Raw genomic sequence first — 21,738 nt, 5'->3', positions numbered from 1 at the left:
GTTTGGCTTCACTCCAATTAATAATGTGGCGTGACATGCTGGGTGGAAAAAGAAAGGAAAGGGTTATACTTCGAGAGGGATCAGTCTGGAAGCCCAACAGCCATTTCATTGGAATCAGAAGCGAAGATGGTCTCTGAACACCATGACTTGGATTCCCAAAGAAGGTTCTCCAAAGTGACACAATGTCTACAACCTGAACATAACATCATACCTACCACACAGCCGGTGGAGTCCACTTTACGGTCCGACACGCATTTGAAGTTGCGGGTACAGCCTCCGTTGTTGTGAGAACAATCCCGAACAGGCCCAAAGGAGGAGAGTAGGTCGTTGATGGTCTCAAAATAGGTGGACAACATTGCTTCTTCCCTTGAGGAAAGAGAAGGTCTATTCAAGCCAGCTCAACCAACGAGTGAAAGAGTTGACCACCATTTTTATTTCCTTTGAATTCTTTCACAACTTCCTTACAAGGAGGGCTTTGGTTCACCCTCTAGCCTCCATCCATCTTGCAATTAAGCCAAAGTCAGAGTAATGCTTTCTCTCCCTCTTCACTCACTATTACTTAATCATCCCCCCTTTCGTAAACGCCTTCCTCTTTTCTTTCCTGACAACAATTCAAATTAGAAGTCTCTTTCAATGTATTTTGTCATGCATAACCCTGGTAAAGTGTTATCTAATTATTGCAAGAGCAGTTAAAATACTCAATATATTTTAATCATGACTTCAGAAAATAATGTCCAAATAAAAATACAGATGCCTACAGATGTGTCCTGTCCCCGGTTTCAAAGCAGCCAAGACCGTTTTCCTTCTTTATATATTAGGGATAGGTACATAAACCATGTCCCTCCCCACATCTTTGTGTGGGGCACCTCCAAAAGTTACTGCCAAATTTCTGATGCAATAAAAGGCAAAAACAGCCCATAAATGGGAAGCAATCATAACTGCATTTAAATATAAATGTACTTAGGTATCAATTGAAATTTAGATTTTTTCCCCTTCTTCCCTACACCCCATTTCTGTCATGTGGCCCGCCTATAACTCACAGGGTACCTTTGGCTCAAATCAGGCTGTCGATCCCTAATGGAGGTAGTCCGTTCCTCACTGAACTGATCATTTAGGGAAAAATCAAATATTTACACAAGATTAGCATGTTGGCATTCAACTTTTTGTTTTCGCTACAAGGAAGAGGATAAATACAAAGGATGCTGCTAGGCATGCTTGATACATTTGAGAGATGACTTAATCAGGAAGGACTGAAAAGAACAGGTTGGCGTATCAAGAGGAGGTCGAGAACAAAGGACTGTTTTGGAGAAAGAGGCTGGCAGACATTCTGCAGAAAATCTCACCGCTCCCAAGGAGGAGGCTGATGTGTAGGGAAGAAGGCACTGCAGATCTTTCCCCTGCTGATTCTCTAGCATCTGCTACAGTCCACACTCCGGGGACCATCATACAGGCTTTTTAGACATCATGAGTGATTTCAAACATATCGCCCTTATTACTGGATCAGGGGTGTAAAATTAGAGAGAGCTGGCTGGCTTTCTCCCCTGGCACATTTAAGCATTTTTTTTTTCCATTGAAGAAAATACAGCAAAAGATGGATCAATAAAATACCCCCTTCCATTCCATGGAAGACATGCAGAGAAGCAGTGGGTGCGAAGGAGAGCCAAATAAAGACAGGTTGCTTTGGGGGCAGAACAGCTACAGGAAGGGATAAAAAAGAAAAAGGGGAACAATAACAGAATGAGAGAGAGGGACTGTGGGAAGCAAAGCAATGGAAGCTGAGGGCCCTTAAAAGCAGAGAATTTTGTGTCATGTCAATAGGATTGTGTGAAAGGCATTTTCCAATTGAAAGATAATTTTTAAGGCAGAAGAATATTTTCTAGGGGTTGCGATAGTGTGTCTGAAAATGCAACACATGCCTTCGTTGGAATTTTCCCAACTTCACGCACCTACAAAGTCTTATGGTTTCGAGTCACACACTGCGACAAACTGTCATTCCAATGTTGGCTCCCGTCTTTCGATTGCTGCTGTGTCGTTCCATGCTAGCCTCTGAAACCTTCTATAGCAAATCTGGCTCAAACCCATTGACAAAGCAGAAGTGATAGATCTCCGTAAGGAAGATTAGGGTGGAGCAAAGAAGATCAAAGACGTTGTTTAACCGCCCACAAATGTAGCCTGGCTCATCTTAAAGAGAACCAGGTCCAAACTGGTGGTAGGTAAAGACTATTCATCCATGTCATGTGCCATCTGACAAGGATTGTGTAGAGGAGCCCCACTGTAATACAACACACAGCTTTTGAAAGGGTGATGGAGTGTGCCATGGACACATAGGATGTTGAGATCTAACCAAGTGGAAAAAGGAAGCCACATAAACAGAAAATCGGGAAGACTTGCAAACAATATCCCCATGAAATAAACACAGAACTACTCAAAAATCAAACTATTGAATGAATTGTGATTTCAGTCCCAGAGCTATGTGGGCAGTTATCCTCCATGCTGATGACCATTAAATTAAATAAGCCCTATGCCGGTTGACAGCTACATCCACAGTTTAGTTAGAGAACTTTCCTTCCGTACTACCTGTAACCTGACACGATTTTTAGTTGACAATTCTGGATCCCTTTTCTACAGCAGAATAATGGCTTCAGATAAAAAGGACAAGAAAAGAAGTAAATTTCCCAGTCTATTTTGTGAGCAATCCAATTACTAAAAGATGCTTCCTTTTTCCAAGTGCTTAGATGCCCACTCCAGTCAAGGACAAGACAGGTGTGAATAAGAACTTCTTATTTATCTGCAGATAATTCCCCAGTCTCCTTGACAACCAAGAATTTAGTGGAAATTTTAACATGGAGTACATGATACAGGATTGTCTCTGATCAGGAGAAGAAGAAAAGGTTCGCAAATTATATCCCTTGGAGCCAAGTTTACTATAGCAGTCTGGGCCTGCAATTACATACCACATTCAATTTTTCTAGGAGGGAACATGGGTTATAAAGAAAGGAAGGGACACTTTCAAAAGAAGCTTCATTGGAATGATAAACTCAGAAGTTCTTGTTCCACTTTGCTGAAGACAGTAAACTATTGTTAACAAGCCATTGAGGATAAGCGGCTGTGGGTTTAAGAAAACCACGGTGCACTCCTATCTAAGATGGCCATCTTCCCCTGAGCGCACAGTTTCAGGGTGGTCAATGGGGAAGAAAGAATTCTCACCTAGCCAGGCTGATCAGCCAAATCAACCCTGGTGATCAACGGGATGGCAGATGTTATAATTCGCTCAGCTTCCTTTTAATCATAATACTATTTCTTATTTCTGAAGTGTGGTTATGGAACTATGTCCAACTCTCGTCACTGACTGTCATGAAGACATCTTAATGTATCAGCACATATTTGGTTAAGCCCAGTCGTGCTTGGTTTTTCATCTTAAATTACAGGTGAATGAGACGGAATTTAAAATAACGCGGGTGGTACAGGTTTAAAAATGGTTTTACAGACAGCGGTGATAATTATATCATCTACGTCCACTCGTTACATTAAACTGAGGTTTATTTTAACCCTGTTTTGTTTCACAAGTCATAGAGTACTGGTTTTTAAATAAAATTAAGCCATATTTCATGGATTACTAATTATCCCACAATATATTAGGCCACAAGCAAAACAAATTGCATTATGGCTTAATGAGATGCATACACCCAACTTCAAGCAACTGAAGCATTCAGTTGCTGGAGAAGTGGGTGAGTGCACTATTTCCTGTGAACCTCCCAGAAGAATAAAGTTGGTCAGAGGGGGAGGAAAATGCTGGATAGACTGTGCTGTGGTCTGACCTCGGATGAGAAATGGGATCCGTTCATTTAGGGAGAAAAGGAAGGCAGAGAAATAATAGGGAAGTTTCAGGGAAGAGAAACTGAAGACGTTCCACAAGAAAAGATTGGTATACCATTGTGGCAGAACCGTCCCAAGATTAGAGCAAGCTTTGACAGGGGTTAGGGCTCCAACGTCCATAATGCCCAGCTTGTATCACCAACTGCAGTATGAAACGTTCCAGTGTGTGCTTCTGCGACCAACACCGTACCAAATGGAATGATCCCATCACGATCTTTTGTGCTTTCTCGATGCCATGTCCGTTTACCCACATACATTTCAGTGCAGACATTTGACAATAAATGCCTTTTAAATTGCACATCTGAAAGCAAACAGGCATTTGGGTACCCATTTCTTGTTTCGCTCTTAATTGCAGGTTAAAATCGGAACATGGAAATGAACTTAGGAGAAAGCTGAAGTATAAATGGCATGCTCCAAATTAGACTGATTTGGCAACTCTTATTCCAAATATAGCCACATCCAGCCCCCTCAGTTTCTAATCCCAGAAAAGATTCCGTGTTTAGAAACATCTGTTTCCATTCAGTCTGCTTCTTTTAGAACACAAGTGAGATCCAGTAATGTTCTTCCACCCAAGCTGGTCCTCTGATATCCTCAGATAAATGTTTGCTTGATGCCACCACACATTTGCAAATGTATTAATAACCAAAATTATTAATAGGAGCAAAAAAAAGTGAGCTCACTTAACATCTAGCAATATGTAGCAATTGACAGTAGTTTTCTAGTAACTGAACAATTATTAGCTTCAGAACTATTTTGAACCATGGAGTATTTATTTGCGATTTGGGGATGATGCATAGTTAAAATCCCAACTGGAATGTGATTAAATCGTTTTCTTGGACATATGAATATTCTTTTATCAAAGCCACTGCACCTACTAATTTGCTCGCCTTATCTCTCCCCAACAAGATATATATTTTGAGTATAGTACATACTTAGCTGGGCTTGGCTGATCTCAAAAAGCAGAGTTATGAGTACATGGATGGGAAACTACTAGAAAATCCCAAGGCTTTAGGCTAGATTGGGAGGATGGGAAAAATTCGGCATTGGTGAAGCACTTTAGTGTTGTTTCCCGACCCCCCATGAACAAGTCCACCTCCATGTTGTAGACAGGAGATCGGGAAGTTTTCAAATATCCCCAAGATGGTAGAGCAAAAATAAACCTAGAAAGAGGAGGAACCTTTTGAGTATCTTCTATGCCAGAACATGAATGCCATGAGTATTGATTCCCCGGGGAAAATGGATTCTCCATCTGGATCAGCACCCAATCCCTCCATCAGAGAGTGAGGCATTTCTTAGACGGAAAACAGGGTCAGTTTGCTGGGCCCCAGCATCCACTGCCATTTGGTGGGCATCCTGGTGAACCCACCCGATTACGTTCATTTTGTCTTCCCCTTCTCATCAAACTCAGGAGCTGTTTCATCCTGCCAAAGTCACTGGGAAGGATATATTTGGTTTGAACTGCCATTCACCATGGGAGGAATGAAATGTTGCCGTGTTCACCTGATCAGGCCTGTCAAAACAGAGCAGAGTATGCAAAGTGGATCCAGGTTCAGCCTCCATTGTTAGCAATTGGCCTCTGGCCCCAAAGGGAAGGGAGGTGGACTGGAGCCGCTGCTGGTACGGAGAACCACCTTTTCCAAGGCCGTTTTCCCATTCTCTGAATGGCTTATTCTAATGATCCCCTGACCTGACAATAACAGCACAAAGGCTGGCTTTTTCCTCCCCCTTTCAAGCAAGAGCACTACTGAAAGAAGCCTGCTGGCTCCCAACTCAAAGAAACAAATGCAAGACCCGTCATCAGCTCAGAAAAGACAACAGCAGGAAGCAGGCCCAGCAACAAAAAGGGAACATTTGTATGACACATGTCCGTGTTATCAATTTTATGGAGGAATGGGGGGAATAGAAAAGAAGAGCAGGGGCTGTGCTGTGGAATCAGACCTCCTTGTGCTTTTGGATGAATGCAGAAAGCACTTCTAAAGGAAGGCCTGGATGACGGTATAAAAGGCAGGAAAACACTAATCAACTCCATCGAAAGACAGCATCTACAAGCACAGTAGGGAGAACCAAAAGCCGTTGTTGCATGAATGAAGTTGTTGTGATGGGGCGAGGCAAGGAAATGTGGGACTCAATTGAGTTTCACTCCCAAGGGCATGGCCTAGTTTGGGACCTGTTGAAAGGAAGGATCTCTAATTGGGCCACACACAGTCCCTACTCTTCAAGTCTGGTTATATTTTGTTCTTCATATCCATAGCTGGTCCTGGGTCAAATGCATCATGCTGAGCATCAGGAAATGAAATATTTGGGGATCTGTCCTGTGGAGGGAGAAAAACCTGAATTGGTACTGGGGAAAAATGGGTGCCAATACCACAACAGCTTCAGAGGAGAGTTTTTCCTCTCTTAAAGAGTTAAAATCTTTAATATCAATAGAAAAATAAACCAAGTTCTGAATCTGAGAGTCCATCTCTGGGAAATGATCTTGCCTTCCCTCAAACATTGCCTCTCTCTCTTTTACACCTAGACTTGTAGCTTTTTAAAGTTAGCATGAATGTTTTGTTCTCCTTTAGTGCACGGAAAGTATATTTTTCCCCCACCAGCAACAGAGAGAAATGAGAGAACAGGAGACCCAGCCTTGGTAATCTGCTGGAGACACTGTAATCAAAAACTAATGCTATAATGAGGAGTGCCCCATCGCTATGAAGTTGTCTGCAAGGTGCCATTTTGCTTCTGTAAATCTCTGACACAGAACAGCTTATGCAACCAGCTTTAAAGTCACTGGCAGGTTGGGTAGGATGGGGTGGGGGGTGGGGGGTGGAATTCAGTTGAATGCTTTGGAAGTAATTGGCATCGCAGAGCTAAGACGGGTGTCAGAACCCCACTGCATGACAATTATTATTATGAATTAGATTTCCACTTATTCTCATTAACGGTGCCTGGGAGCAAGCTGGTTCTGAATGCTTCCCATCACCTTTATTATTACCATTATTTGCAGGGTTTCAATTATGGGATTAGAAGGCAGGAGCCCTGGGGAGGGAGGGGGGACCTTCAAGGGTGAAACAGCAAAACACTCAAGTGAGTTGGGAGAGATTTCTTGCTCAGTGTCTCCTTCCAATTCCCCATTTTTTATTTTTTATTTTAAAAAGGCTGTTACGCCAAAGGAAGACACTTGGAGGAAAGAAAAGGCAGAAATGGCATGGAACTTGAAAAGTTTCCAGAGCCCAATGCCATTCTGTCTTTTTGTTTGGCTTCCTTTCATCCAAGGCTTGCTTACGTGCAGCAAAACCACCAGGTCTGTTCCATCAAGCAGCCTTTAGAGGAAGAGCTGTATTCCAGCCCCAGGAGTGATCTCTGGCATGACAAGGGAGCTGTGGATACCCTCCTACTATCAGTCCGTGTAGGTAACACTGAGAAAGATGAATCAACAGAAGAGACCCTCTGTAGCTCAGGGTTGAACAATGGAGTCCTTGGTGCTCTCTGAACTTGGTTGTTTCCTTGCAGATGTTTCATTACCCAACCAGGGAACAGTGAGGAGGGACCAAGGGCTCCAGAGATGAATCAACAATATTATTTGATGTAAGGCAACTTTATAGGTTCATTCCTTAATTGCAGATAGATAGATAGAAAGACAGATGGATAGCGCTTGAGGGAAAAATTCAAAAGGTGCCATATGATGACTATTATTGCCCAGACAACCTAGGAAACATTAAAATATCCACCACAGGTGGCCATTCAATGACCATTTGAAAACCTCCAGGAATGGACAGGCAGACTCCTTCACTGCTCAACAGCTCTTACTTTCAGAACATTCCTCCTAGCACTTCGTTTCAACATCCTTACAAAAAAGAGGTTCTTTTTATGGCTCTCAGTTTCAGCAGAGAACAGAACGTATCGATTCTGCTGTATTGCAATTTCTAGAAAGACTTTCATAGTTCTGGTTGCTTCTCCTAGAGGACTATCCCAAAAGGTCAAATAATTTTCCCGTAAACTGTATTTCATCAGATGCAAATGACACAGTAGCAGTATGCACAGCTATAGTTTGACAAAGGGTTTTTATTAACTGTAGTATAGGTGAACCTATGGATGGGTTATTAAATGGATAAAACTCTGTGTTTGTAAGCTTTTATAATTATAGTTTATAGTCATAATTATCAATAACTATATTAATTATAATAATACATGTATTAATTACATGCATAATGAATAACAATAATATTGAACTACCTTAAGTGGGAGGAAGAATCATCCAATTTGCAATTTAGTGTGTGATTCGATTTGGAAAGCCAACTGATTCAGATTTTCGGAAGCATTCAGTTGAATTTGATTTACATTTTTCAATTGATCCAGAAAAAGGTTGTCTGTGCATGTGTGAGCATTTGTCAACTCCATGAACTGAGTCCAAATAATTCCAAACTGATTCAAAGTCATTGACTTTCAATCAACCACTTGATGAAGGTTCAATCTGAAGGAGGGAATCTGAGCAAATTGCCTTCACATCAGTCTTCAGACTGAATATTCACACCGTTCCGACAGCTGCCTTGCAGATTTATAAAGCAACAGGTATTACAGCATACATGAAAATGAGTCTACGCTCCCAAACCCCATATATTGTAACAGCCTCCCATTTCAGCCTGGAGAATAAACCTTTTCCAGCGCTAGGTGGTTGCCCTACCCAACACAGCAGCCTCCATGTTTAACCGAGAAGCTAGTTTTGCTCAGCTATTTTTTTTTAATTAACAGCCTAAAGCTAAGTTTTGCAATCACAAAGAGGGAAGCCTATTAAAACAGTGTGCAAGAGTAGGTAGAACATGATAATTACACAGGTGGGAGTGGACTTAACCGACAAATAGAAGCTAGCAATTTGGTATCTTAATTCTCCCCAGCAGTAACTAGAGATTTCATTGCAGCTTAGAGAATATAGATATTTTCTGTTTCAACCTACCAACGCTATTCTTTTTCAGTAGCGAGAGAAGCTAAAAATTTTTAAAGTGGAAACAGGTTTTCATAGATCTTGAAACAATCCCCTTGATGCTTCAGTAACAGCGGCAGAAATCATTCTCCACCCAATTAACTGAGAACCAAGGGAGGTTGAAGCATCTCCTCCATGATAGTCTGATGCCTGGGAAACAGATGAGCAGAAGGAAAAATGAAATGATGGAGCCAGCATGGAGACTCTAAGAGGGCTCAAGAGGTCAGGCAGGACTTCAGAGAGAAAGGAAAGACCTCAAAAGTAGGGCCAGTCATGTCCAATACACAATTTATTTCAGATTTATTGCCTGAAATTAGCCATACTGATTTTTATCCAGGGCGCAGGTTCTTATCTAGCATCAGGAATTTCACCCACCCACCTAACAGATTAAGCGAACGGGGCTGTTTCTTGATATTCCTTCGTTCCTTCTTTGGCAGAAGCACCATCTCAGAAACTTAAGAAGAGCAGGTGCTAATCTCAAAATGAATTCCAAAGACAATTTTCAACCTGGTCAGAACTTCAAGTGCCAAGAAAATTAGCAGAGGTGCTGAATGCCCTATTCAGACAAAATCTGTCCATTTCTAGCACTTATATTGCATTCTATACTGCCAGCATGGAAAAGTATGGTGGAATTTTTGCCCTTGTAATTGGAGAAGGACAGATGATTAAGCTGCAAGAGCAAGTATTGTGACCATACAAATCATCTACATGGTCTCTATTTCCCCCCATATACTAAGAGGGAAAATTGTCCCTCCCCATTCCCCCACATTTCTCCATGCTGTGCTTCACCCACAATTGATACCTAAACTCTGTCAACAATATGTAGAAGGGAGCTTGTTTGTTGTGACTTTTGGTAGGTGGTTCTTGAATAGTCACTTTTATTGCATTTAGAAGATAGATGGTGCTTAACAAGCGAGGCGTTCCCTCCAGAGAAGATCTTTGAAAAATATATTGAAACAAATGGGAGGTGCTCCAGCCATCTACTTCACAAGGCTATTAACTTTGAGGAGAGAGATACACACTGGATGGCTCCAACTTTTGAAGATCCAAATAAAGTCTCCTTCTGGTTGAGCATTACTCCTGGTTGTTACATAATCCAGTCCACGTATCATTTTCTTGACAACGGTATGGAAGTACTTTGCCATCGCCTTCTTCAGAGATGTTTTTCATCCTTTTGCCCGTAAAATATTGGACACGCTGTTCTTTGTCACATACCAGTCCACAAACCTTAAAAGTCTCTGTGTTTTAGCCCAGTTACCTAATTTGAATAACCTTTTGTGGCTAATTTAATTACCCCTGGCCTGCAAACTAACAGACAGCTGTTAGAAAAATGGTTATTGCATTATTAATACGCTTCAATAATTTCCCATTAAAACTATACTGTTAATAATTTTTCTCCCTGTATTTCTTCCTTCTTAATTAGTCTATTTAAAACTTTGAAGGAATATTCTCTCCATGCTAAATGGGAGCGTCGGGGAAATTACATTTTTGATTGAATACTTCTGTGATAGGCCAGCAAATAAGACTGTTGAGTTGTTAATTATTGTCAGGGTTTCTCGCAATGCCTGCTAATGGGGCAGTCAATCTCCACTGTGATTCCCAGAATATAAATGGAGCCCTCTTTGATGTAGAGATTGTTACCGGGGGATGCCCAGGAAATCTGGTGATCATGGCCAGCTCACTTTCTCATGGCATCTGCTCGGCCCTCAAGTGAGATATTAGAAGCTGGATTCAGAAAGATGGCAGATATTTCCAAAAAGATGCATGCATTGAGCTAAAACAGAATTCTCATGACCCTGGTGCAGTTCAAGGTGGGAAATGATGTGTGGGAGTTCTTGACTGAAGTTATTTATGTATTGATTTCCATCACTTGGGTAGGACTTGCTTTCATTCCTTTCCCCAAAACAGAAGACCAAATTGGTTCAGTTCTTGAACTTTATTGTAGTTACCAGATGGTTTGAAAAGTGGGCTGTGGGTGTGCTCCTGTTATAAAATCACCTAATTTGCAGACCGATTGCAATTTCCAAGTACTCAAGAAAGGTGGCCAATTTTTCCAGCCAGCAAATGTCTTCTCTGCCCCAATTAGTGGGCATAGAAGAGAGGAATACTCTTCATTTACGCCCATTATTTTATTACATTGATATTCTTTGGTCAAGTGCATGAAATTTAAGGGGACAGGTAAATTGGTGAAAAAATGCTATGCAAGTAGAGTGCTCCATACCCTTGTGATTATAATAATGATTATTATTGTCAGTGCTATAATTTGGAGAACTGGGTTTCACTTAATTTATTTTGCTTTTGGCAATCTTCCCGTGGATTAAGAGAGAAGTCTCAGAAGAGGAAAATGTCAAACATATCTGGGGTTGGGTCAGCTTTGAGGTTGGGACACCACAGCGAAAAGCGGTGGATTAGTTTCATGTGGAAGGAGAGGGTACAAAAACAGAATACTGATGAACAATAATGGCTCCCTATTTTAAAATCCCCAGGGAGTGATGTGGTTGAATAAAAAAGCCAGCTATGACAACCCAGCAGAAGAGCAGAACAGATGATGATAGATCCTTGAAAAAATATTTGCGACTCTTCTTGTCCTCTAGGTGGGACTCTCTTTGCATCTGGACTGGAAACTGTAATTGGTGCAGAATGGGTGGCTTTCTGCCCATGTTGACATGTTATCCCTCTGTGGATGAATCCGTACTGGCTGCTGGACAGTCACCAAGCCAAGTTCAAGGTTTTGCTTCTGACTTCTTAAGCAACTTGGGAGCAGGACAAATGTTAGGGTGCCTTTACCATTACCACTTTGGTAGTCCACTGAAATTATCAGCAGAGGTTCTGCTACATGTTTCACAGGCAGGCTTTCTCTGGGCTGTGCCCACATGGTAGAATGCTCTCTCTCTCTCTCTCTCTCTCATCCATAAACAACTTCTGCTAGATCTTTCATGTGCTTCTTGAAGAGCTTTCTCTTCACCCAGACCTTTTCTGTGTAAAGGCTGGGTGCATTATTTTTGCTTTCCTTTCCATTCTTCTTTTTACTGTGTCTGTTTTGACATCGTTATTTTTATGGTGTGTTCTTTTTTGCTAAGCGTGGGATACATCTGGCCCACCGTGTCTGGGCCAGGAAACTGAGAAGCATCGGTCTTGAGTACTACTTGGATGTAGAGTACCACCACCAAATTTGTAGGCTAGCCTGGGAAAAAGCAATGACAAACTACTTCCATCTTGTTGGCAAAGAATGTACATGGCAATGTCTACAGGCTCACCATCAGTTGAGCACAATCAGAAATTGTCTAGTTAGTGAATGGTGTGTTTTATAGCCCCCAGACCGTTTCAGGATACTTGGCTAGGAAAGGAAGAGCAAAGGAATTGGGCTGAAAAGGGACTATTCAGGCCCCTGAGTCCAACTCCATGCACAAAAAATAAGGCAAAAATCCAAAATAAGACATTCTTGACCGATGGCTGTCCAACCTTTGCTTGAACACATCCAATGGAGAGGACCCCACCATCTCTCTGGACAATTGATCCTGATGTCAAGCCACTCTTGCAATTAGGATGTCTCTCCTAACACGAAGCCGGAAGCTATTTCCCTGTAATTTAAGACAACTATTCTCAATCCTGCATTGAATGAAAGCAAAAAGAAATCTGGCTCTTTAAATTGGGCACAGGGATGTCTACAGGGAGGGGGTCAAAAGAGTTAAGATGGTGGGCACATTTATGCTATTGAAGCCCCAGGGTGGGGCTTTGATTACATGATTGTGGCCATATCTCAACTTCTTTGAATCCTCTATGGACACCACTGAACAGGCACTTTAAACTGGCTTCTCCCTCTTTGGGAAGAAGTGGTGACAACTCTTAAAAGCTGTAGGCAGCTTTTGCTGCTTGTACAAATAATATGTTTAAAGGCTCAATATATCCATGAAGAGATTTGTCATTAATTTCTAAGAATTACCCCTAATTCCTCTGGATACAATCTCCTTCTCATTAATTCACTACACCTCCATCATTTGCTCCATGGGGAGAGCCCAAAGCAATTAGAGAGAACCCCAAGGTCAGCAAATTCTCATTTTAACAGCCCTTGGCGTGGATTTAAATCAGGCTTTAATCCCATCAAAGGAGAAAGGCAGAGATGTGATGACTTTATTCGTGCCTCTAATCCGTCTTCTCAATGGCCGCATTTAGACAACACATTTAACTTGGTTCCTGCATTCTCTCGTTTTTCAGCGTTCTTACGATACGCTGGACCATAAATACACCTGATGGAACTCATGATAAGACATAACAAACTAAGCAAGGAGCAACAGTAAGCAAACTTCATATGCTGTGCAAACGGAGCTGCTAAATTTGACACGGAACCAGTTAAGCATGTCAGGGGAGCACAGATAATGAATGTACTTCCTTCAGATTCTAGATTCCCTTAACACTCTGCACCAAAGGAAACCTTTAACTTGCCCTTAATTCCTTTGTCTGCAAAGCACTAACAGATCTGCTGCCTTGTACAACCCAGCTGAGACTATGACAAGAGAAAACTCTACCTTCAAAGCTAGAGTTACACTGGAAATATTCGATTAATGCTATGCCAGGGTTTTTGTTTTTTTGTTTTTTTGGGGGGGGGTGTATGTGGGTCATTTTCTTTCAAGTGGGCTCAAATGATTTGACAGAAAAGAAATAACCTTCTATTTCTATTTCTATGTCTGTTTCTATTTCTATTTCTGTTTCTGTTTCTTTATTCACTGCTGGAGTCTGTCTTTGGGAATGAAGAGAATGGAAGCATGAGAAGCCAAGGAGGCTGCAAACTATCAAAAATATTATTTCCTTTTACCTAACTCTCTATTACCCTTCTCCCTGGATGTCCTATTTCCCAATCTGAAAAAGGTCCTGAAGGAATTCCTTCTTCCCTTGCAATGAGATTGAATGGAAGAGTAGAAAGCCAGGGAGAGTGCAGACCATTGGATCAAATCAAATCAAATCAAATCAAATCAAATCAAATCAAATCAAATCTTTATTATGGTTATAGACCAGCATACACTAGAGCAAGAATTAAGCACCCCATAATCACATTGTAACCAAGTCCAGGGAGAGTTTTCCTTCACATAAGCAGGAAGCAGCACTTAGTCAAACTTGGCTGATCTCAAAAAGCTAAGTAGAGTCGGGTTTGGTTAGTGTTTGGATGGGAAACTCCCAGGAGATCCCAGGGGAGCAGGCTAGAATGGGAAGCCAAAACTGTATCACAGAAGGTAAACAGCTTCCATAATGCCAAGAAAACTGCATGGGCATTTCCATGAGGTCTCGAGAGACCGAATTGTTTAGCTCCACACCCTTCCAACTTTGCCCATCGCTGCTGTACAAACACACTTCCCAGATGTTGCAGCTGTACTGAGCATGTAACAAAGTTAGTTTCAGGGCATTGTCACTTCTGTGCCATTGCATATCAAAACATGCCTGTCCAGTGATTTGTTATCTTTTGTTGCTGAACCACTTGGATTGTACCATATGTCAGCCACTATAAGACAAGCAAAACTGACTATTTTCGATTATCAACAGATATAAAGTGAGGCTATTATCCAACTGCTGTGTTGCTGAAAGAAAGAAGGATTCCATCTTTTTTAAGAACAGAATCTTCACTCACTCAACCCCACTCTTTAAGGAAGAGTCAACTTTCCTACGCCAAAATTCGACTGAGCATTTCACAATATTCCATCCACCCATTTTTTATTTGGAACGTCTATGCCAACTTTCCCCAAAATTGTGTTGTGACCCCAACTCCTATCATTCCCAGCCATGGCCACATGGGTTAACAGTTCTAGGAATTCTACTCCCAATGCACCTGAAGGTTAGCAGGTTGGGGCAGGTTGATCCACGCCTACAGATGACATCTGTGTCAACCCAGAAGTGTGTGCTTCCAGCATTTTTAATATCTAATTGGGGTAACTGAAGCACGATGTAATTTCCTAAGTGTTCTTCCCTGATTTGTAGTGATTTGGGCCAAACATGCTTCTACTAATCTGTGTGCAACTCATGTGCAGCAGCTGCAATTTTCAAGAAAGGTCACTCTTTCTGAAGTTGATTTGATCGCTCTGCCATATATGTGAAGTGCTGCAGGGCCGACCAAGCAGAGTGACTAGCAAGGTCATGACCCAGGAGATATGAAAATGAGAGAAGCTGTGCTTGCCCTGGCAACGAGCCATTCTATTCTATTCTGCTCTTTTTTGGGGGGCGGGGAGATTGGGACATGGCCTACGTCAGCCCTAAGGAACATATTTGGCAAGGGGGTTGGCCTCAAAAGGGAGACTGGATCAAACATCACAATGGAATAATCAAGCCAAGTCCTTTGGATATATAAGTAATTGACAGGTGTAAACTGAAGTGCAACTGAACCTCTGGAGCACACCTAATATGCATCGAACTGCATGCTGTGGAAATGATGAAGGTCAACAAAGGCAATTTGTCTCTGGAAGCTTGAGAGTTCATTGGCGACAAGTTCCCTCTGTGCCATTTCCACCTCTTGCTTTCTCCCAAGGCTGTTCATCTCAGGAGGCCAAGCCAAGGACATTGACACACCCTCTTCCAACATTCTCCATTTCTCTCCAAAGCTGCCCAAACAACTCATATTTCACCAGCTCTAGCTTCTTCTCCTCTTTTTGTTTGGTTTTCTGTGCAGGACGTTTTGTTTGGGGTTCAATCCTGCATGCAGCACCAAGCCCATGGATACTGGCAAGCGGATGTTTGGTTGGAATAACAGCAGATTTTTTTCATCGATTATGTGCCATCAAATCATTTCTGACTCCTAGCAACCACATAGATTTTCTCCATGACAGTCTATCCCTAACCTGTTCTTTCAAGTCTCTCAATGGGGCACTCATCAGCACTGTAACTGAGTCTATCTACCTTGCTGCTGCTCATCCTCTTCTTCTCTTTCTTTCCACCTAACAGCAGAACAAGAGTTGAAACACACACACACGCACACACACACGCGCGCACACACACACACACACAAAACCCAAGGACTCTGCATTTTGATAAAACAGGAGACTCGCATTTTGGGGGTGAGGAGGCAGTTTGGAGCAGGTGATGGAGACTTCCTCAAAATAGTAGCCACAGTGACTGAGGCCAGTGACAAAACAGCAATTTCCAAGAAGGTAAATTGGCATGGATCCCCTTCTACTCCTGCTGGCTCTCAAGAATGCATTCTACCCTGACCTCAGATTACCTTTGCTTTTCTCCAAGCACATGGGCACAATTCCAAATAAAGCACCCAACTTCAGCCACTGTTATTTTTACTACCTAAGAATACCTCTGGGGTTCATGTTGACCTTTGCTGGAAATATAGCAGACTCTGGGGGCAATCTGGGATATAGCGAATGCCACCAGGGAGGTCATGTTGAAGCAGTTATAGAGAGGAATCCCTTACGACTTCCTTTAAGGGCTGAGAGGTCCTCAACTCTGTTCTGCAGGGCACTCATCTCTGGCAGTGACTGCATGGCCAATGATATGAACCAAAGTCTGGGATGGCAATGACCAGCTGACTTCATTACTTCCAAGCTGGCATTGGTCACCACTGTTGGAGGTCAGGAACATCACTGCTGGCAATCAATTCTGTTATTGGCATGGTGGTAGACCTGGAGGAGTGTTCTGACTTGAGTTCAGCACCGCTATTGGTGAAGAAGTCTGATACAGGACTCACACAGAACATGGCAACACCAAGAATAAAGAAAAGCAGTTTGGGTGGAAAGTCACTTTTCACAAACTGGGTAGGTGTGGGCAACCAGCCCAACTCCATATCCCTGGAAGTAGCAGAAGATGCTCCTTGCAGGGTTATTGTGTTTGGTTTCAATTTTCCTACAGTTCTGTAGCCCTTGTGGCTGTCCCCAATTCCCCTCTGAAAAAGCCCCATGGGAAGAGTTCTTCCAATACCTGAGGACCTCCCTTGGGATTGAACAGAAGCCTCTGAGATGTGGGAGCCTTTGCACTGCTGAAGAGAGGATTGTACAGTGAAGGACATGGCAGTCTCACACTCCTTTTTGCCACCTGGTAAAAACACTCCACCTGAGAGAATTTCAGCAAATTTATCTTCTCCTTTGAAGAAAGCTAGTTCTCATGTATTGAATTAGAGCTAGCAGTGTTTCCTTCAGGTTTATCTTTCTGGGCTCCTTGCAGGTTCCCTCTCTGAACACGGATAAAAGGCCAGGAATGAAAATGACAGTTCATACAACCAAGAAGAAACACGAAGAAGAAGAAGAAGAGAAGCAAATGCTCATCTTCTTCTCTTTCCCCTTGAGCAGTTTCCTTGCTCCTCCAGTCTCCTTTCATGATATAATCTTAATCACAGCATTGAATTGCTTCTCATTAGTTATACGGAACTAGGCCTGTTAATATCCAAGAACACACTGGACAAAAGTCTACATTAAAAACAGCACTTGGCAAATGCTTCCAGATTGACAAAGGACGTGGGGGGAATCCTTGGCTAAAGTGGCACTAAAAGCAGATCGTTGCTCCTTTCAGCCACCCCAAGTGAACATCAAAGCTGTGCTCCAAATATCTTCATTAAGATACGAAGGCCACGGCGTGACCTGTACTTTAAGAGCTATAAAAGTGTCTCAAATAGAAGGCACTTAGAAATCTTCCTCCATTAAACTCTTGGGAGAGAATGACCCTCCAGGCAAAGGTGCCAGGCTAATCAGAGGTGTGGAAGAACACAAAAGGGTCCCAGTTAAGATGTTTTTTAAAAAAGAAAGAAAAAAATTAGGACGTGGCTATTAGTACATTATGTATGAACAAATGATGCCCTGACAGGCATACACCAAAGCAAGGAGGGAAGAAATGATCTAGTTCAGAGACAACAGAAAAGAACCCCAGGACCCCAAGCAGAGTTGTTAAATAATTGGGACCGTTGTCAAAGGTCCTTCAGTGTTAATATTCAGGCTGGATGCTGGTGGAAGAGTTATCTGAGCCCTGATGAATCAGGCAGAAGATGTAACTGCTTCAGCACTCAGGTTGCCTCAGCATCCAAGTGGATGTTTCTGGGAAGCTCAGAATTAAAACAATATTTTTCTCATTTATTCAAGCTAAGCTGGGTTAGGATCTGTGTGCTTTAATACGGTGCACCAACCTAGAAAATGGGATGATTCGGTAACTAAGCTATGTGTGTTGTGTGAGCAAAATCAGTGAGGCGGAGGATGAAAGTGATCGGTCCAAAGTCACCTAAAGAGCTTCCGAGGCTCAGGGTAGACCATGAACCTGGTTGTTCCCTGGTCCTACTACAACATCTTAACCATTGTACATAATATTAGCCTCTTTCCTTTGATCTCTCCCTCCTAATGTGTTTCCACTCATTTCAAAGCCATTCGAGCTCATGCCCACCATCCCCTCTTCTGGCTGCCATCTCCATAAATGATTTTGCAACCCATGAAACCCTGCCCTGAATTTTACTTAATGTCTTCTCTCCATTTTCTTGCCCTTCACATTTTTGCCATGCGTATGCTTTTTCTAAAATACTAATTTATTAGCCTTTCTTTCTAAAGATGCAGCCTCGGCAGCCTGGGCTCGAGGAAGAAATAACTAAGAAAATTCTAAGGTGGTATATTTTTCTCCATTTCTATTGTATCAATCCTTTTCCCTTTTGTCCTGTGTCTTTTATATTCTCTGCCTGAATGAACAGCTGATTTTATTATTTATCTTTGTAAGCCACCCTAAGACCCTTTTCTTAGTAGAAGATTTTTTTTTAAAGAAAAAAAAACCCCAATACCAGCTTTTTTTCAAACATAATGTCTACCAGATACATTTTACTAGAAGGCTCAAGTTCCCCACCCAGCAGGATGGCTGTCAATTATGGGATGTTTATTTAAATACATATAGCTATTGACGGTTTGAGAAATATTGATTATATTTCAAACAATATGGTGAAGCACAATTGGTGGGGGCGGAAAGGGGGATAAATATTGAGATCCAGATTGATGCCAATGCAACAACTTAAAACAAAAAACATTTGTGATTGTGATTACCTCTATGATGATGAGGAAGAGGAGAAGGAGGAGGGAGAAAATAAATGCTGCGCCAATTTCATCTAGCAGATCAGTGATGGGAAAAAAACCCAAGTTCTAATGCTAACATTAGATCACTCTTTCGTTCCTGAGATATTTGTGGAAGCATCCATAATTTCACATCAAATATTTATTTCTACATTTATTAAATTTTGAATAATTCAGCACCTGCTGCATGTCACAGAGAGGCTTGGTTTAAGTGTTTTCATCTAACTGTATCTGGATCTCCAGTTCATTCCTTCTAAAATGGGGGTTCTCTTGAAAAAGTGATGTTTTCCCATTATCTGAAGAACATTTTTCTGTAATGTTCTTGGTCCTTCACTATCTCCCCTGCTAAGAGGAAGCATCATTTATAGTTATTTATTGTTCTACTTCCCAATGACTGATGATGGTGATGATGATGGTGTCATTATGGTTGATGATGATATCATTATGTTACACTGACAATCCTCTTTCCCCCCACTTTATCTCTATCATAGCAAATCCAGTGAGGTGCGATGGGCTGAGACTGGCCTCAAACCACCAAGTGAGCTCTGTGATCAAGCAAGGAGTTCCACTTGGGTCTCCTTACTCTCAGTCCAAAATCATGGCTACTATGTTATGCTGATGTTAGCAATGGACAGAACAAATCTGGTTCTACAAAGTTCTGCAAAATAAAGGACATGTTTCAAGGACATTAAGAACAGCTCTGGTAGATCAGCCCAAGCACCGTCTTAGTCCAGCATTTTATTTCTCATGGTAGCTAAACAGAAGCTTCCAAATTGCTCACAAGCAAGAGGTATATACCTTTCCAACTGTTGTCCCCCTAAATTCGTATCTGGAGGCATGTTGCCTCAACCTAGAGGTAATATTGAACTTTCAAGACTAATGCCCTTGACAGACCTGTCCCATGTGAATTTGGCCAAATAAGGTCTTGTGAAAGCTGTGGATGTTAGTGGCCATCACTATGTCTGGTCTTAATGAATGCCACAGGGGAATTATGCACTGTGGGAGGAAATATACCCTTTGTCTGTTCTGAATCTCCCTGCAAGAATGGACGGGCCCTGCTCCTGAAGATTTGCAAGAGGGAGAAAAACCCCTCCCTCTCCATTTTCTTCTTGCTATGCATCATTTTATACACCGCGGTCCTATCCCCACCCCAGCACTTCATTTCCGAACTGTAGAGTCCCAGATGTTCTCACCTTAACTTGCATGGAAGTTATTCAAGTCTCCAATCATTTGGTTTGCCTTCTTCCTCATTTTATACCCTTTTTAAAATGTGGCAACCAGAACTAGACTCCAGACATAGATACACCACAGATTGATATAAGGCTTTTATAACATTGGCCTTTCTCTCCCAATCCTTAGCATGGAATTTGCCCTTTTCACAGCTGCTGAATGAACAGCTTCATTGAGCAATCCACTATGACCCCAAGATAAATTCCTGGTTAGTTACAGACAGCTCAAACCCCATCACTGTGTAAACTAAGTTAGGGTCACTGCTCCTATGTGCATTAGTTTAAAATAACTAAGTTTGCCATTTGGCTGTTCATTCACCCAGTTTAAAGAGAATCTTCTGCAGTTCTGGTTCTGAGACTTGGATGGCTGGCAAATTCACTCTGAAGAAGCTCATCAGAGATCTTTTGGGAGGAAATATATCTTCGTTAATGACAATTTGTCAGCTATCTCCATGATTCATCTTGCTAGTTTTTAGTTAGGGACAAATGCTCCCAGTTATTTGCATTATGGGGTGAGCAAGACTGAACTCAGACCAAAGTAGAAAATCCAAATTATTGAGAAGGATGCCTGTACCTTCCGCAGATTTCCAAAGCCAGTAAACAGTCTCCTAATCGAGTGAATATCAGCATGAATATGAAAGAACACAAGGAGGGCTTAGCAAATAAATCTGGTCTGTTCTTCATGTAGTAAGAGAAACTTACACTATGTGCAGTTGAAGGGCCATCTTCAGTACAGATCTGGAAGACTTACCACACAGCTGAGATCTTTTCAATATCAAGAGTTGAGGAAGGACCTTCTTACCTAACATCTGCTGGATCTTCAGTCACAAGGACATCGGTCTTGCAGCTAGCCAATGGATTGATCGAAAGCTCGACTGGGGGAACCACAAAACTCTTACTCACAGGAAGCCAAAGACCTTGGCCCAAGCTGTAGGTAGACCTTCAAAAAAGAAGACACATGAGAGCAGAAGACAAAGAACGAGGCCAATTTGTTGGCTCTGGACTTTCTGGTTCCAAGACTCAGCCCGGAGTCTCAAAATATTAAGCCGTAGTAACTTTCTTCCTCTGGAAGCTATAATCCTGGTAATCTTTTGGCAAAGACAAGGCTTCATCGAAATTAAGGGCTTTTTCATATTGTTAATCAACGGTGGCCAAATTATGGAAACTATACTAATGAATCTCACTTTAACAGCTTGTATCTTTAGACTAGTACTGTCAGGATCTGCGCAAGCTGGCAATCAAAGCATAATTAAAATGTAGAATAGTGATGCATCGTTGAGCTGAAAATTATATGTCGATAGTATCACTGGAGAGAGGATTGTAAAGTGGAAACAAGGCGCCCTTGCATGCATTTGGACCGTGAGGTAAGCTACGTGTAATCTTGATACATCCACCCCATGAATACTGAAGACAATTTAGTGGTGTTGAGATCGAACAGAAGTGGTTCGAAAACCAGCATGAACACAAAAAGGAATCTTTGCAACACTGGGTACCTCTGTGCCAGAGAGAAAGAGGGAGATGTACCTCTGGATCATTGTGAACAAAGTCCAAGCACCTTGAAATCCCTTGTCTTTGTTTATTTATGAACACAAATATCACCCATTCCAATATCTGTGTGGCTTAAAAGAATAAACAAAGCTAGTAATGGCAG

At 41.9% G+C, this 21,738-nt stretch overlaps 1 protein-coding gene across 3 annotated transcripts in view; it reads right to left on the bottom strand.

The window, feature by feature from the left end:
* Positions 1-21,738, bottom strand: part of ASTN2 (astrotactin 2) — a 274,360-nt gene that overhangs the window by 111,564 nt on the left and 141,058 nt on the right. For 2 of the 3 annotated variants that reach the window (XM_088146943.1, XM_088146945.1), the window contains 2 exons: positions 20,890-21,027; positions 216-366 (listed from right to left, as the gene is read on the bottom strand). In XM_088146943.1, coding sequence (XP_088003069.1) covers positions 216-366; positions 20,890-21,027 — 289 coding nt within the window. The remainder of the gene's footprint in view (positions 1-215; positions 367-20,889; positions 21,028-21,738) is intronic. The other variant, XM_088146944.1, reaches the window with a different exon arrangement.

This window comes from Python bivittatus, unplaced genomic scaffold (genome assembly GCF_059951505.1).
Source record: "Python bivittatus isolate LINGU-HERP-01145 unplaced genomic scaffold, Pbiv_v1 ctg000160_np1212, whole genome shotgun sequence".
NCBI classification, from domain to species: Eukaryota; Metazoa; Chordata; class Lepidosauria; order Squamata; family Pythonidae; genus Python; species Python bivittatus.
Note: the sequence above shows the minus strand (reverse complement) of the source record. Positions and strands in the feature narration are given on the sequence as shown.